This window comes from Sceloporus occidentalis, unplaced genomic scaffold (genome assembly GCF_023333645.1).
Source record: "Sceloporus occidentalis isolate IW3139 unplaced genomic scaffold, rSceOcc1.0.p SCAF_75, whole genome shotgun sequence".
In the NCBI taxonomy this organism is placed as follows: Eukaryota; Metazoa; Chordata; class Lepidosauria; order Squamata; family Phrynosomatidae; genus Sceloporus; species Sceloporus occidentalis.
In genome coordinates this window covers 2,887,571-2,903,700 of record NW_028317055.1, presented here as the reverse complement: position 1 = coordinate 2,903,700, position 16,130 = coordinate 2,887,571, and the positions used below count along the sequence as shown (strand labels likewise).

At 39.4% G+C, this 16,130-nt stretch overlaps 1 protein-coding gene across 1 annotated transcript; it reads right to left on the bottom strand.

Moving 5' to 3' along the window:
- Positions 1 to 488: 488 nt before the first annotated feature.
- Positions 489 to 15,651, bottom strand: LOC149285892 (arginine--tRNA ligase, cytoplasmic). Its single transcript, XM_089494766.1, has 15 exons — positions 15,607 to 15,651; positions 14,282 to 14,416; positions 13,137 to 13,325; positions 12,273 to 12,381; positions 11,979 to 12,079; positions 11,456 to 11,577; positions 11,069 to 11,189; positions 10,538 to 10,667; positions 9,236 to 9,340; positions 8,265 to 8,443; positions 7,600 to 7,709; positions 5,892 to 5,997; positions 2,833 to 3,005; positions 1,622 to 1,869; positions 489 to 598 (listed from the first exon to the last, which is right to left on the bottom strand). The coding sequence occupies exons 1-15, from the start codon at positions 15,649 to 15,651 to the stop codon at positions 489 to 491; spliced, it is 1,983 nt and encodes a 660-aa protein (XP_089350892.1).
- Positions 15,652 to 16,130: the final 479 nt, after the last annotated feature.

Sequence of the window (16,130 nt, the reverse complement as noted above, 5' to 3'; positions counted from 1 at the left end):
CAGAAGAGCTTTTGTGATTGTCGGTTTAATTATGTGAACATAAACGTTATTTGTCCCTTACCCAGGGAGTAAACTAAACAGTCAACAAATCTAATAAGGAAAATAGATCCATATTTGTTCAGGACAAGATGGACTATTTTTATTCTAAGGGGATAACTTTTATGACTACATACCTTTTCATTGGACCAACATAGAAAGATATCTGCTTCCACTAAACAAAAAGGTTATCCTAAATTTATGAGCTTCTTCTAAATAATAGGGTAATAAGGGAATATTCTGGCCATTAACAACAAAGGTCAATGTGAATCACTCTTTGTGGAGTGCAACTTGAGTTCACAATGACCGAGGTCCATGTTTTTAATCCATGTAGCTGCCACAGGAAATTCACTTTTTTTTTTTGCATCAAATAAAATTTATTATTGTTTTGTTGACATTTAGAAAAGTAGAACTTATGCATATATTAGAGGGAGGAAATAGTGATCCAAACATTACATCCTCTGTACGGGTTTAATTCCCAGTATATCAAACCCTTTCGCCATGACTGCAGCAGTGGCATCGCACAACAACATTCGGCTCATGTTAACCTTCACTATCTGACCTGCAGGCACAAAAAAGATACACGTGAGATGAATATGTGGCATAAAGCAAGTTCTCAGGCCCCCCCCCCCTTTTTTTTTTTAAACATTCATTGCCTCATGCCAAGGATTGATTTAATATGTATTCACAATCAGACAGGGGTGTCCAACCTGCGGTCCTCCAACTGCTGCAGGACTACATTTCCCATACTCCTCAGCCAGGCCCTTAGCTGAAAGCATTATGGGAGATGTAGTCCTGCCGCAGGTTGGACACCCCTGTATTAAGACATACTGGCACAAATGGAGATGAGGGCACTGCTGTTGCCAGCTTGCAATATATAAAGGATTGTTTCATGAGCAGAAATTTCTTAATGCAGCCATTTTCTCAGAAATCTCACAATTTATGTTACGCTGCTTGCTGATCCTGTGTGCTCGATTGAGTTGGTTACCAATTTCTTGACACAGCTTGTCGTTCTTGTAATGCTTTGTTTTGGCATGCTGTTAAAGTAAAATTAGAATGTTGACCCATTACAAAGTCTAAAAAAAGTTGTTTGGGTCATTCCACGCAGTCTACAAGAGTTTATTGGCAATAGAAATAATAAAAATATAATTTCCAGCCATGAGTGGTTATTAAGAGCATTTGTAATGGAATTGCATCATCTGGATGACTCGTGCATCTGGATTTTGGAAGCATATTCACTAAAGTGGGAGTTTGCAGGAAAATTGCAAAACTCAATGACTTCACTTGTCTTATGGACATAGAAGAGTAGGGCTTGATCAGTGAGGTGACTCAAAAAATCTCCCTGGATTATTAACTTTAAGTAGGGCTACCCAAACCCTTTAAGATCACTGAGGTTGGGCCTTCATCATACAGAGAGATGCCAGGGAGTCTGAGTTATGATATATATATATATATATAATCGTGTGTGTGTGTGTGTGAAAATGTAAAAGTGTGGATGTATATCATCATTAGACGGGCTCTAACACTGACTTGTCTGTACGTTTGAGACAGTGCTATAATAACTTATGATATAGGCAGGACTTACCAGTCTGTCTGTCCTTTTCCACGCAGTAGCAGTTATCATAGAACTCTGTGAATGTGGTAGCTAGTTCATACAGATAGTCACAAAGTGTGTGCAGAAGAAGGTCATCCAAGATCTTCTGTAAGATCTCTGGGAATCTCAGGATACATTTGACCAGCTTCCATTCCTTCTCGTGCTCCAAAGCGATCTCTGTGCTCTGGGCAGCACCGCGAAGAACCTCATCGCTGATGTTTGCCAGTCTCGCTATGGACCTAAAATGACACATTCAGTGAATACAAACAGGTTACAGATATTAATCACTGTCAGGGAGAACTCTCCTGGCATCACAAGTCACCTCTTCACTACCGATTCCTTATAACCTCCTCCTTGTCCCAGGACCCCAGCCTGCTGCAATGCGCTTTTACCTCAGTTCCACGACATTAAGGCCAAGGTAGAATACGGCTGGGTGCAACGCAGCCATGATTATTTATTATTGATCCTCAATGTTACTTATGTAATGTATCAGGTATTTTAATTAGAATGGCAACATCCAAAATAAATTATTGTAAAGCAAAAAAACAAACACATGGCTGATCGACCACATTCAGAGCTTTCAGCTAATATTTTTACAATGAGCTAATACAATAACAGGATGTATGTCGTGAACTCTGATAAAGTAAAGCAGGACATATCAGCTATAAGAGCCAAATAACAACTCTTCATAACAACTTTCCAGATGAAGGGGGGGATAAAAGATGCCCTTTCAAAAAAGTTTTTCTCTGTGGGGGGTATCCATGTCCGTGATCGAGGCATTTCAGCGAGACCGAACGATCAACAAACGTCTCCTAAACTCTTTTAAAACTGCGTATGGCGGACATTGATGCCCCGGGGAGGGGCCAGACACGGCCCCTGATGCCGATCGTGGTGCTGCTGAACGCCTCAACGCCGAGGCATCACAGCAACACCGTTTGGGGGCAGAAAGCAAACGTAGATTGCTTTCTGCACCTGTTTGAAGTCATGACGGTCCTGCTACATCAATTGTCGTTAACCCTTTGTTTTCAGGCAACCGTGCCCGGACCGTCCATTGTCATTAAGAGGTTAATACAAGCTCTGGGTAATGTAGACATTTCATTGATGGAGTAACTAACCATGGTTGTCCCCGATGTCTACATTGTACAGTCGTCCGTGTCTATTGTAGAGCTTGTTGGTTCAAGTTGTGTACTAAGCTCTCTTACCGTATTCTAGTAAAGGCATAGAGAAGGTAGGCAGCTGTATTTCCTCGATCATCCAACATCTTGTCAAAAGAAAAGATGTAGTCATTCATTCTGTTGTGAGACAAGTCGGCGTACTTAATGCACCCAAAGGCAACTGAGGTCTGTGCGGCTTTCAATTCATCAGGAGTCAAGACCTTCAAAAGAAATGGCAGCCATTAGTGCAAGGAAGCTGGTGTGCCATGCTATTAATGAACCCTCTGCAACATTAAACATAAATATTGTTAAAAGGTGAACCGTCTCATTCAAAGCTTTCATCAGACATATTTATTGAAATTAGTGAATTTTGCTGATATTTGGTTCAGAAGTAAATCTTATGGAAGATAAGATTAGTAGCGGCCTGTGGCAAAGCCAGCATTATAGAATTAATTTGCCATTTTGAAGTATTCATGCTTCTTCTCATCCATTGACCCAAACCAATAAACAAGAATTACAGGGATAACATAATGTGAATGAATAATCATGCAGATTCTGAGAAAAGGAAATGAAGGTTGCTGTCCCCATGGTATACATATAGGGCAGGTTTCTAATATATACTTATATTGTTATATTTTTTAGTATGTTTAGAGTACACTCCTATATCTAAAAAAATGTAGGGCTTGGGGAAAGTGCCAGTGTCGGTCCACATTTTAAAACAGATTTGACAGACTTGCTAATTAAACGTACTGGCCAGAGAAAATTATGTGAGAGCAAATGGCGCTCTGGAATGAGATCAAATAGATTTTATTAATTTGGTTAATGCTTAAACATATCCACCTAAATCTACATTGTATATTGAACAAGTGTAAATTAATAAATAAATAAAAGGGTTTCATATGACAAATGCTGTTTTAGGGCAACAATTATATACATGAGTTCAAAACTCTTAAATGAGGACAAACATGTAGGTAAGTATTATCATTCTTCCTGGAAAGCTCGCAGAAGAATGTAAAGTATGTTATGTAGGTATTATCCTTGCGAAATCGAGAGAATATTTTAAAAATGCATTAAAAGCTTTGCAATCCTCTCTAAAGTAAAATATTAATTTGAGTTTAATGGCCACAAAACATGAGAAGAGGAAAATAAATTCTAAGAAATGGTTAGGATGCATAACATCATTTGGTATAAAGGAAAGGATTCCAGGATACAATAATAAAAACCGCAGGAGAAAAATGGTAAAAAACCTGGATTTTCAGCCAACAAAATTAACTGGAAGCTCTAGTTGTTCGAAGTATCCAAGGTTGTTACCAAAGCAGTATTGATTGACAGAAGAAAAGAAGCTTGGGGAATTTAGCAATCAGACAAAGATTCACACGGCTATTGGGATTAAATGCACATATACTGTGCCCCTACTAATATGGGGTAATTAAGTGAAGACTCAAATTCCTCATACAGCTTCATCAACAAAGAATGTATAGTAAAAGTAGGTTGTACGTATTTTTAGAAGCATCTCTCGCCTGTAAGAAGTAAAACCCGCGTATCACCCCATCCACTCCCACTGAAATGAATGGAGGCGCACGTGCGCGGGTCTCAACTGGTGGAGAGCATGCTGCACATGCACACTGCAAGCCAAGGAGATGTCTCCTGGCAGAAAGTTACTGCAAATGCATAGCGAGTATTCTGCAGAATTCCTCCACTTCATGCATTCACAAGAAGAAAAAAACAAACAAACAAATGAAAGGGAACACTCAGCTATCATACAGTATATATTAAAAGTGCATACAATGGCTGGCGTGTCCCTTTAACCAACACACACTGAACTTTATTTCAACATGCCTAGGTGACCACTTTGAAGCGTAGGAATAAGGCAAACCCTGAAGCACAACATCCATGTCTAATCTTCTGGTTATTCCTCTTCCTTCTTCAGATTCTGATATCTTCCTCACTGTTGAGAATTCCCCAACCTGCCCAATAGCCCTTGCTCGCTGTCTTGCTGCTACAATCAGCGAAATATCTCTCTGACTGATCCTATAACATAACTAATTGCCTTGTAATATGCAGTGTGGATAAGTGTAACTCCTTACTAACTGGCCTCCCATTTCTCACCTTTACACTTCCCCAATCCATTCTGAAAACATCTGTCTAATCTCCTTACCTCATTGCAGTGCGCCAGTCCCTATGTTGGCTTCCCATGCCCTCCAAAATAACATTTTAATTTCTGACACTATAAATCTGCGCTTTATACATGTAATGTAATAAAATAGTCTGCTGCAAGTTCTAGTGCAGGCCCCTAATACTGAGCAGAGCCAGTTCAGGTACCTGGCTGAGACCTACACTAGCCAGCAGGCATAAGCCTTGGAACGTCTACGGACCTGTACAACACATTGCTTACCTCGTATAACAAAAAGGGTTAACGACACAGTATATCCAGTTGCTCTAAAGCACTTGGGTTTTGGGTCATGAATCGAGAGCTTGTGTTATGATTTAACTTTTAATGATTAAATGATAGAAAGTACCCTTTTTACAAAAAAGTAAAGAAGCTAATTTGTTACATTTTCTTCAGAAAGAGCATGGAGTCTGGAAAAAGTAGTAAAAGGCATCACAATGCCATCTGCTGGAGATGAGCAGAACAGCAACTGATTTTAAGGAAGGAAAGCCAAAATATAATTGGGGTTTATTTAGTAAAGGGCGAATTGTCAGGAGAGTTTTCTGGAGATCTGTAATGTCAACTCTCACACTCATTATAAAGGACAAACATTGACAGTTATAACAATGGGTTACCCGGCATGTGAAGCATTTAAGTAAATTTATGGCAAATCCCCGATTACGATAGGCTGTAGCAACTGTGATGAGCACTCGGACTCATGTACAGAAAGTTGACACGTATGAATGAATTGGAGAGGGCATTCAGCAGCTGTCCGGCACTACAACAGTCATACATTTTGTGTTAACGTGGCTGGAATAACTTCGGGGGGTAACTGTCCGAGACTTACGGTAAAATGTGAAGCCACTAGCTTCCTAGTGATGGCATTCTTCTATCCTGTTAAAACTTACATTGTAAGGGTTATGATTTCCTTAAGAAGTCACACCGGCAAACAGCTTACCTTATCCCTTTCCTTGTCCTTTAGCTTCTCCATTGAGCGTTTAAGTCCTTCCTCAAGTAAGTCTATCAATCGCACGGTGTCACCTGATCGAGTCTTAAACTTCTTCCTAAAAACATAAATGTCACATTTAATCTAACTGTATAAATTCAAAATACCAAAAATGCAGGATGCTCACTGAGGGATAGTATGTATGTTTCAAAAAAAACAAAAACAGCTAAAACTAATATAAACGCAGGTTCAAAGAATTAATCTCATGAATGAGTTAGATGACAACAAATAAAGTTAAGCTTATGGAGGAAAAAAGCCTTACTGTGCCGAGACACTCACTAAGAAGAATATTGGCAGGTTAATAAAAAAATCTTAACGATGCTAAACCGGTTTTTAGATACATGTGTGAAAGGAGACGATGTGAAGGAATGATTACACAAATACAAATGAAGGAAATTATAAAAATGAGGATAAACATCTAACAGACCAGATTGGTTTTTACTGAGGAAGGTAGAGGGAAGGGACCGCAATTAGAATGTTTGGATGTTAAAATGTAGAATGGATAACACAAACGACTAAGTAACAGGAGACACTAGGATGGAGTTAATGGTATTTTTTTCATAGGAAGGTCTTGTAACTAGTGGGTGCCTCAGGGAACAGTACTGGGACCCATATTCTGAAAGGTCTTAATGGTAAGGTCTTTGTGCAGATGACTAGGGCTGCAACAACTAATCGATATAATCGATAATGAAAAACGTTGCCAAAGAATTTCAACTTCCGTTGCTACCGGCACTTTCACTGGGGCTTCTATGATGGAGCACCGGCGTCACACGACCTGCCAGAAGGCAAAGTGGCATATCAGGGGGTTATAAGGCAAATCGGGGGGGGGGGGGAGAACAGTGGCATATAAGGCATATCTGGGGTATAAGGCATATTAGAGGGCACTATGTCATATAGGGGGTATAACAAATATCTGGGGGCAGAGGGGCATATCTGGCAGTATAAGGTATATCTGGGGGCAGAGTGGCATATCTGGGGATAAAAGGCATATCAGGGGGTATAAGGCATATCAAGGGGGGCAGAGTGGCATATCTAAGGGGGGGAAGAAGGGGGTATAAGGCATATCAGGGGCATAAGGCATATCAGGGGGTTATAAGGCGTAAAGGGGATATAAGGCATATCTGGGGAGGGTGGAGTGGTATATCTGGGGGTATAAGGCATATCTGGGAGAAACAACTTGTTCTTGAAACATAAACTTAATAAATAAATAAATATAAATACATAAAGGGATGGGAATGCCAGAAGTTTATTTACGTGGAGAAATGTTAGAAAAGAGGTCAATCTAAAACAAGACGGTAAGAGTTTCCAATGTAATAGAGAGGGTGGTAGAAGAGTACCAGCAGAAGTCAGCAGAAGTGGTAGGGGCTAAAATAGTGAGGGAATTGAAATATACATGGGCATGAAGCTATCCTGAGTCTAAGACTAAGGGTTTGAGTCTTTTCATCAAGAAAAATGGGTAGACTAGAAGGACCATCTAATTCCATGTTTTAATATGAATTTGAAAGGAGAAGAGTTGGCACTTTATAATGCAGTTAAATCTCAGATTTCCAGATGCTGAAGATGCATTGAATTTGAGAACATTATTAGTAGTTAGTTATATGTGAGCGCATAAAATCTAGACATGGGACTTTACATCTCATATTATACGGTTAGAACTTACTTGTCTTCGCCTAGGACCACACCAAATCCAGCGTGTTCAACTCGAGTCACTTTGGAGTCATACCAGCCTATCATCTGAGCGGCTGCAAACACAGTCTGCAAATGGATGCTCTAGAAAACAATACACAATATTATAAAAATGCGCGTGTCAGCGTTTCATGAGCTGTTTCAGAATGACAGTAAAGCGGAGGGTAGCTCTGGGAATATGTAACCAGGTTAAAGACTCTTAAAGCTCCTAAGTACGTAATTAGAACTGTCGCTGACATCACTAAAAACTTTAGTTCAGAAGACCCGTAGCGTGTGCTTTTTATTTGTCAATCAGGCTTTAGAGCTCTCCTGTTCAAAGTTAACCCCATGGAGCCCTATGGCAAGGTCAGCATTATCTGAAGTCCTATGCCTTTTCCTCATCCACCCTTACAGGGCCTGCCTAAAACAAAAAAACAGCCATCTGCAACTTAAATGAACCACTCTAGTGCCTAAAACTGTTTATTTTGAATGCATATTGAAGAATATTTGGCATAAACCCCAGTTCTTTTTATTGCATTACCTACATATTATAATTAGAGAATAACACTTCAGTCTTATTTGGTCCTCCCCCTGGCTACCTCTGCTGAAAGGAAGGTAAGCAGTGAGCATACTTAAGTACATTTCAAAGACATTTCATACTTGTCCATTGTCCACGACATAGATGAGAACATCAGCTTTCTCCTCGAACAGTCTCTGCTTTATGGCAGCCAAGTCTGATGTGTCATAAGTAAACCCTCCATCAGATTTCTGAATGGTTAAAGGGACGGAACAACCAGGGATGAACACAATCTTTCTGCCTTCATCTAGCTCAACAAAACCTACAACAAGAAAAAGTAGTAGGTGAACAATTGGCAGTATTTTTTTCATCTTTCATTAAGTCAAATTTCGATAAAAAAAAAAGTTTAGCTTTTTGTTGATAAGGTTAACTTGTACATCAGGCCAAGAAAATGGTGCAATTTGCTCTCTTACGCCCGCTTTCCTTGTTATTAGTTTCATCAATAATTTGATAATAGTGGGTAATCATTTTAATGTTGATCTACATATTCCTGCCGGGCTCACTGAATAAAATGTATGTTGTAGTCAAGTGAGTAAAAGTACGTCGACCACACTCGGTCACAGTGTGTTGCCTACCCATCTACATTTACATTCTGATATCCTATTTAGGAACAGTAGAGGTACATGGAAACCGAAGTATAAACCCCCTGAACACTATCATGTATGTGCATATATGGCACTGGCTTAATTTAGAGATTATGGTATTGAGCACTGTATATATAAAGTATTGTGGAGCCCAATTAACAATTCAATAAAATGTATAATTCCACATAAACCAAGGAACAAAATACTTCTAAATAGAAATTTACTAGAAGAAAAACAACAAGCCACAAAATATAAGTGTATGAAAAATCTATAGGTCTCCGCTTCTACCTCCTCCACTTAGGGCCTTTCAGACCAAAAGGGGTGGTATATTTCTGGATAGCCATATACTTATATAATAGATATTACCTCTATCCCTAATGGTACAGAACTAAACGAAAATAACGACTATTTCAATAAATCTAGCACATGGAAGTGTTTTGGACAAGAAGAAGAAGAAAAAAAAAAGCAACCTCGCTCTTCAAATTCCTTCACAATCTGAATCATTCTGTTCTGGTAAAACGATTCTCCTCTGTCTACGATGCTGATATCCAGGCAATCGTAAATTTTCTGGAATTCTTAAAAGGAAAAGGATAAAAACTGAATAAAAACAAAAAACAAAAATTCATACACAGCTTATGCAGGAAGCTAGTGAACTTTTGTTTAACAAACTAGTAAATAGTGGTGGAGAGCTATTTCTCAACCTACAAATGACAGGTTTTTACCAAGATTTGTGTGAGGATTGTCATGAATAAGGAAATGAGTATCTGTGAATAAGGGAATAAATGAGCGTCTCTGAATGCGGGAATGAATGAGCATCTGTGAATGAGGGAATTGATGAGTATGTGTGTCATAGCATGGATGTGTAAGAGGGAAGGCTGGGTGGTGGGATAAATATACAACGTGGGGCTAGCTAGGGGCAATACACATGGGTGTGGGGGCATTAGGGTGACCACACCAGCGATGTTTTCCAGGACACATATAACGTTTACATATTGCTGACCAGCCCAGATAAAATGCTGCCCTGCAGTATAGGGGAAGCATTTTATCTTTTCTGGGGGCATCAATACAAAAGGAGGCAGATGGGGCCATTACATAAATCATTACTAAAGGGAGAGGCAGGCTGGGGGCATAAATAGACATAGTACTGGCTGGGGGCGATACAGAAGGGGGCAAAAAGACAAAGGGGGGGTCAACTACAAAGCAGTGGGGAAAATACTTTTTTGTATTTTTAATTGTTGTAGCTTAGCCCATCCGGATGTTGATGTCAGCGTGGCAGAACGTGTCCTGGTGTGTGTGTGTCTGTCGGTGTGGCAGAGCCAGTCCTGGTGCATGTGTGTTTGGGCATCCGTGTGGCAGAGCCTGTCCTGGTGTGTGTCTGGGTGGCAGAGCCTGTCCTTGTCTGTGTGTTTGGCCATTGGTAGGTATTGTGTTATTTACTCTATTTCAATCTGTGTATTTTATTAAGGATTGGTGGCACAAAATTGTGGCTTCAGGTGACCCGTGTATGACGACTTTTTTTTAAGGTTACTGATGTACTCCCAATCCCATCACTTAAGATTCTATCCTATATTAGGGGCACGCCTGATCGCTGAATCAAGCGTTCATTATATAATAGTGTACTGACGTTTGCACTGTTACACGCGATGGTTGGTCTGGTCCCCAACACACCATTGTTTTGCTTCTTCAGGTAGTTGCAGCTATTGCCTTAGTGGTTTTTTTGTGTGTGTAGAAACAAATACTGCAGCTCTAAACACATCTTGTGTGTATGTTACCTTTTCGTGACACGTCACAGATAAGGTTCCACGCTTTGATGATGTCAGGACTCTTGCTCTGGAGTAACACCACGCAGTTGTAAGCCCGTTTTTTAAAGTCCTCTTCCTCATCAAATCTCTTCTTTGATTCCTACATTTAAATAAAAAATTATAAAACATGTACTCAACAAGATTGTAACAATTGTTTTTCATAAACATTACTTGATCATCCACAATTAGAATTTTTGATTTGTTTAAAAAATTTGAGATCCAAAAAAAAAAAAAGATACCTCTTTTCCTCACTTATCAGGGTTACTACATGGCTGCTCAATTTGATCAACATATAAAAACTTAGAAGTCTGACCATGGATGACATTGAAATATTAGTATATTTTAAAAAAAAACAACAAACATTCACAAAGTGACAAATGACGTTATTTGACAAAAGGGTTATTTTTTTTTTATGCATCATTGGCAATAACATTTCTAAAAAAAAATCCATACTAGCCACAATTGTTTATTTTAATATATATATATGAAATAATTATATACCTTGTAGAATGACTGGAGGTCCCCAATAGGGGGTGAAACAGTTATATAATTTGGGAATTTATCTTGCAGGTGGGCAATCAGCATTCCAAACTGTGTGCCCCAGTCTCCGAGGTGGTTCAACCTATGAATAAAATTGCAATAATTACTGGAAATTATAGAATTATTTCAGAATCATAGGGAGCATGATCTGCAACTCGTCTCTTTGTTTTGACAGGAGTATCCATAAAGAAAGGATCAGACTTATCATAGCTGATAAGATGTTATATTGACTGCCTTTGCAAAAGGTGAGATTTCAGAAGAGGAAACTAATTCACATCTGAGTTTTGCTTACGTTAACCTTTATATCTATTTTTCTATAGTGGGAGTGGGAGGACAGAGATGATTTACCTGAGTACATCGTGGCCAACAAACTCAAACAGCCGGCATATACTATCACCAATGATCGTGGAGCGCAGATGACCTACGTGCATTTCTTTGGCAATGTTTGGAGAGGAAAAGTCCACCACAACCTGAAATATACAAAACAAGTTACAGCACACACAGGACATGCCAAAAGCAAGGAGGTGCATTAGACCATTTCGTGAAGCGTTAAATGCTGCATAACCAGAACACGGAAGACATCCTAGCGCGTCTTGGAACCTCAGGGAACGGATTCTATATTTAATATACGAGTTCAAGAACAAATTAAACCTTTGATGGCTGCAAATGAACATAAAGATAAGCACACGCAAAAGAGCACTGCGTGGGTGCAGATGTATGAGGAGCTTGCAACGTATAAATACGTTCACACAACTGAACCCTTCCGTTCTTGGAAATAATAATTCAATCATACAACACCAATAAATACTGGAAAACCTTAATTTGCTCTGCCATGTTATGAAGAAGACTTTTTTTTTTCTTTTAATGTTACCCTTTTTCTTTCGCCAATTACAGGTGGCTGGACTCCGTTCACCAGCAACTTGGTCAGTTGTTTCGATATGAAATCCTTCCTGACATGAACATTGATGAAACCTTTAAAGCAAACATAGCAAACGTTAAATATATTATAGTTTAGACAATAACGCAAAGAGAACACATATTGTTATTATTACATTTTTATTAAAATATTTACCACTCGCCCTCTTCTCTCAGAAAACAACACAACCTGCAAAAATTATTTTATTTGATCTCATGTTTCTTATAAAACAAAAAAATGTTTACATACCTGGACCAGCAATTTCCATTTTTTCAATCAAATCATTCCTGGGAACATTTTTCACAATTCTGTCAGCAATTTCTCTTGGGCTCACTTTTACGTCTTTGGCTTTTAACATCTGAAACACAGTCAGGAAAGCACTCACAAAGGGTGAAACATGGGCTCACTTTTACGTCTTTGGCTTTTAACATCTGAAACACAGTCAGGAAAGCACTCACAAAGGGTGAAACATGCAATTTTATTTCAAAAATGCATCGCTTATTTGCCGACTCTCCGCCCGAGCACCTTTCTAATGTAACCTACCTTAAAATGGGTTTAGAAGTCTGTTTCACAGAAGCAATTATCAAAAATGTTTAGGAATGTGAGTGCAGAAGAATACTTTTCTAAAGGCCATAAATCCTCATCCAACGGAGTCCTACAGGGGCCCCTTTTAAAATTCAGGACACATAATTGCAGAGGTATTCATTTTGACCTTTTCTCACACCAGGCTAGCTGAACAGGTTTATTGCTGAAAAACCCAGGTATTAATGCTTTCCGAACCTGTTACCACCCCTCCCTGCTGCAGACCGAGTGACACCAGGAGACATCCGCTGTGTATTGCAGTCAAACGTATTATTTAAGGAACAGAAAAGTAAAGATCCCCATTTAACCCAGTATTATTTGCTGTTAATTTGAAATACATACATATAACTGGGTATACATTTATATTTCTTCCAGTGTAAGGAAGATACAAAACATATCGAAGTGGTAGAAGTATAAATATATATAAATAAATCATGTCGGTAAGTTGCGAACGAATGATACTCAGAAAGGCCATGGGGATATGCCGTGTCTTTACGCACAAATACTAAATACGTTTATTGTTTGGTGTACCTGCGTCATTGCCATAGCACTGTTACATTGATAATCCCCGAATTTTGGCTGCTGGCTTGGGGTGACAGCCAAGGGGGGATTCTCCAGTTCCGGGTAAGCAGTTCTGATGGCCTTGCCAAAGATTTCTTGAAGCTGGACATTGATGTTGATCATGCTTTTACAAGACTTATTTTTCTCCTCTTGAAGACTCTGAAAAATAAAAACCAATACAGATATTAGACTGAATACACAACAAAAAACACACTGTTAACCACAGATGTTGCTTTGTTAAAACGGGTTATTTTACTTTCATGTTAGATCAATGTCTCCCTGTCTTTATATTAGTGTAATAACACAGATGTTGTCTAGGACAGTTTCAGTTTCAGGTACGGTGACCCAGTGCAGAGATATCACTTATACTCATAAAACAATCTGTCTGCTTAGAGTAGACGGGAGGTAACAGTTGGCCCATGAAGCCCAGAAAAGTGGCGTAGTATGGTGACACCTAAAACACAACTGAAACAACACACTGTGTAACAATGCACACCACAAGCCCCTCAGTGAAACTGTCAGTAATACCCCATATACTAATTCAATTGTAGTTTCTTTTTGTGTATCAAAAAAGTCAAACATTTCTTCATTAAGAAATATTATTTCTTTATTATTATCTTTAATGTATACATATTCCATAAACTGTGTGTGTTATGGGCTAGGGAGTTGGGGCAGGCGTATCCCATGTAAACCCACTGTTTGTAAATTCAGCCCAAAATGGGTCAATTGGCTTCAAGAGACTTGGCTCGGGATTTCAGCAAGGTGATCATTCTCATAGCCATTCAATTTATTTGTGAAAGGCAGAGATCACAGGAGAGTCACGGTTCAGTACGTTGCATCATGAAGAGGCAGCCCCAGTGATCCTTCTCTGCAGGAAGAGATTGCTTGCCTTGTATAATGTATAGTTAAATCAGGGGGATCTCCTTACACATTGAATTCGACATTATAACAGGGCCAGCTCAGTCTTTCACGACAGAGAAAACTTCCAGTGTTTGCCCATTATAACAAATAGTGAGGGAGTAAAAAGCATTGCTCTCCTACCAACTCTTCTTATAACCCCTAAAGAAATCAAGTAGATTAACTTCACAGCACAGTCTCTCGTGATCACTACTCACCTTGCACAGAATATTCAGACGATACTTCAGCTTAGCGTTTTCCTCCCGCAGTCCTTCTAAGCTCGGTGTCTCGCCAACAAATTCTCCGTTTTTTAGGGCTTCTATCTCAGCAACCAGAGACTTGATCTCTGTTTCCTAGAAGAAGGAACAACGACAAAGCATGACTTACATCGCATGACACATAATATTACCAGGCAGATTCACAGCAATCTGATTTAGAGGTTGCATCATATGGAGGAAGTAAAAGTACTTTTTTTTTTTTTTACTGCAAGCACATAAGATAACAGAATAACTTTTATTGCTTGCCCTTTAATTAAAGTCAATATAAAAATATTAATGATTAATTAAATAGATGCACCAATTCACAATTGTGAGGAATTCTTCTCTAACATGCTTGCAAGTGGGATAACCTTTTCATATGATCACCTCCATCGGTCCCTGCATCCTTAGAGCATCCGGGCATATCAGAGAGGAAGGGCAGGGCGGACAGGGCGCCGGATTTCATTGTGTAAAGAGATAACTAACTGATGGAGGATATTTTCATAAGCAAACACGTATATACATATTCCGGAGACACTTTCATGTCCCCGTATGTTTTGTGTTCATCTTTGCAAGGATTGCCTTGATTGGGCCATTCCATTTAAGCCAAATGGAACGGTCTGCTTGGCAGGACTATTTCACTGGTTGTCACGGCGATAAGATCACTTTTTTCATCATATTATGGTACATAAAAAATGAATGGATTACTCGAGTTTACTAACTTACATTAAAATCTGAAAATGCTTCATTCCTTTTAATAAAAACTAAGCTTATGAATGAGGAGCCTGTATTTAACTTGGTGTATGCAATCAAGCACTTTATTAAGCAAAGCAACACCTTATACACCAATGGAAACAAATGCAAAATAAATATTTTATTAATACATGAACAAATCCAGCAGGGCTGATAAGAAAATGTATGAGAGCAGCCATATCTCCGGATAATTCAGAAACAGCTGTAACTACAGCTCTCATGGCCCTGTTTCTATGCGAATGATGGCAGAGGATTATGGGAATTGTAGTTCACTAGCAGTTGCGACCCGACCTGTTGACTAAACCGTGCTGTGTTCGGCACATGACTAAAGCTCCATTTAGCAGTAATAGCCGACACCGATGAGCTTTATTCTAGCGTTTGTACATTTCATTCGGACAGTACAATGAGCAGCTCAGCGGTGAGCGCGCACGCCATGTGGCATATGCTGCAGACGGCTGTCAGCCTGTGTTTGCGTGCCGGGAAGGCAATGTCTCTGTGTGCCGGGTGCCCACTGGCAGGACTCTGTCTCTGACCTGCTGCCGCAGCCTCTCCTCATACTGAGACACCAGTCCATCCATCCTCTGCATTCACTCACACCGGGAAAAGAGACCGAGAGGCAGCGACCAGGAACCGGAAACTGCGTCACGTGCGCCGGCCGGCCGGACCAGCCTTACTGAGGCACTACCGGAAGTGTCGCTGATACAGTGTTTTGGTTTCATTGTGTATACGTGATGAGCTGTTATGTCTCTATTATCCATCTGGTAGCAATTCATATTTAGTAATTATTTATTGTTTAGTATTATTAGGAATGAATACTATGTTGTATGTCGCTTTATACAACAATACAAAGAGATAAAAAAAAACACATATAACATTCAGATGCCATATAAATCTATCGTCTGCAGAATATCACAATGCTGGTATATATTATGCCGCCAAACTAACCAAAATAATGGAAAACAGTGTGGAGCCCAAACAATTTCCAAATGAGAATCTGGAAATAACTTTAACTCAAAAGTTCTACCATCACGCTATCTGCTATAAAGGATATTTTGGT

Excerpts from the sequence above, each read along its gene's own strand:
- LOC149285892 (XM_089494766.1), bottom strand. The coding sequence starts at position 15,651 with ATGGATGGACTGGTGTCTCAGTATGAGGAGAGGCTGCGGCAGCAG. Across the intron at positions 13,326-14,281 it reads GTCTGAATATTCTGTGCAAG|AGTCTTCAAGAGGAGAAAAA; the intron begins GTGAGTAGTGAT and ends TTTATTTTTCAG. Across the intron at positions 5,998-7,599 it reads GTGGTCCTAGGCGAAGACAA|GAAGAAGTTTAAGACTCGAT; the intron begins GTAAGTTCTAAC and ends TTATGTTTTTAG.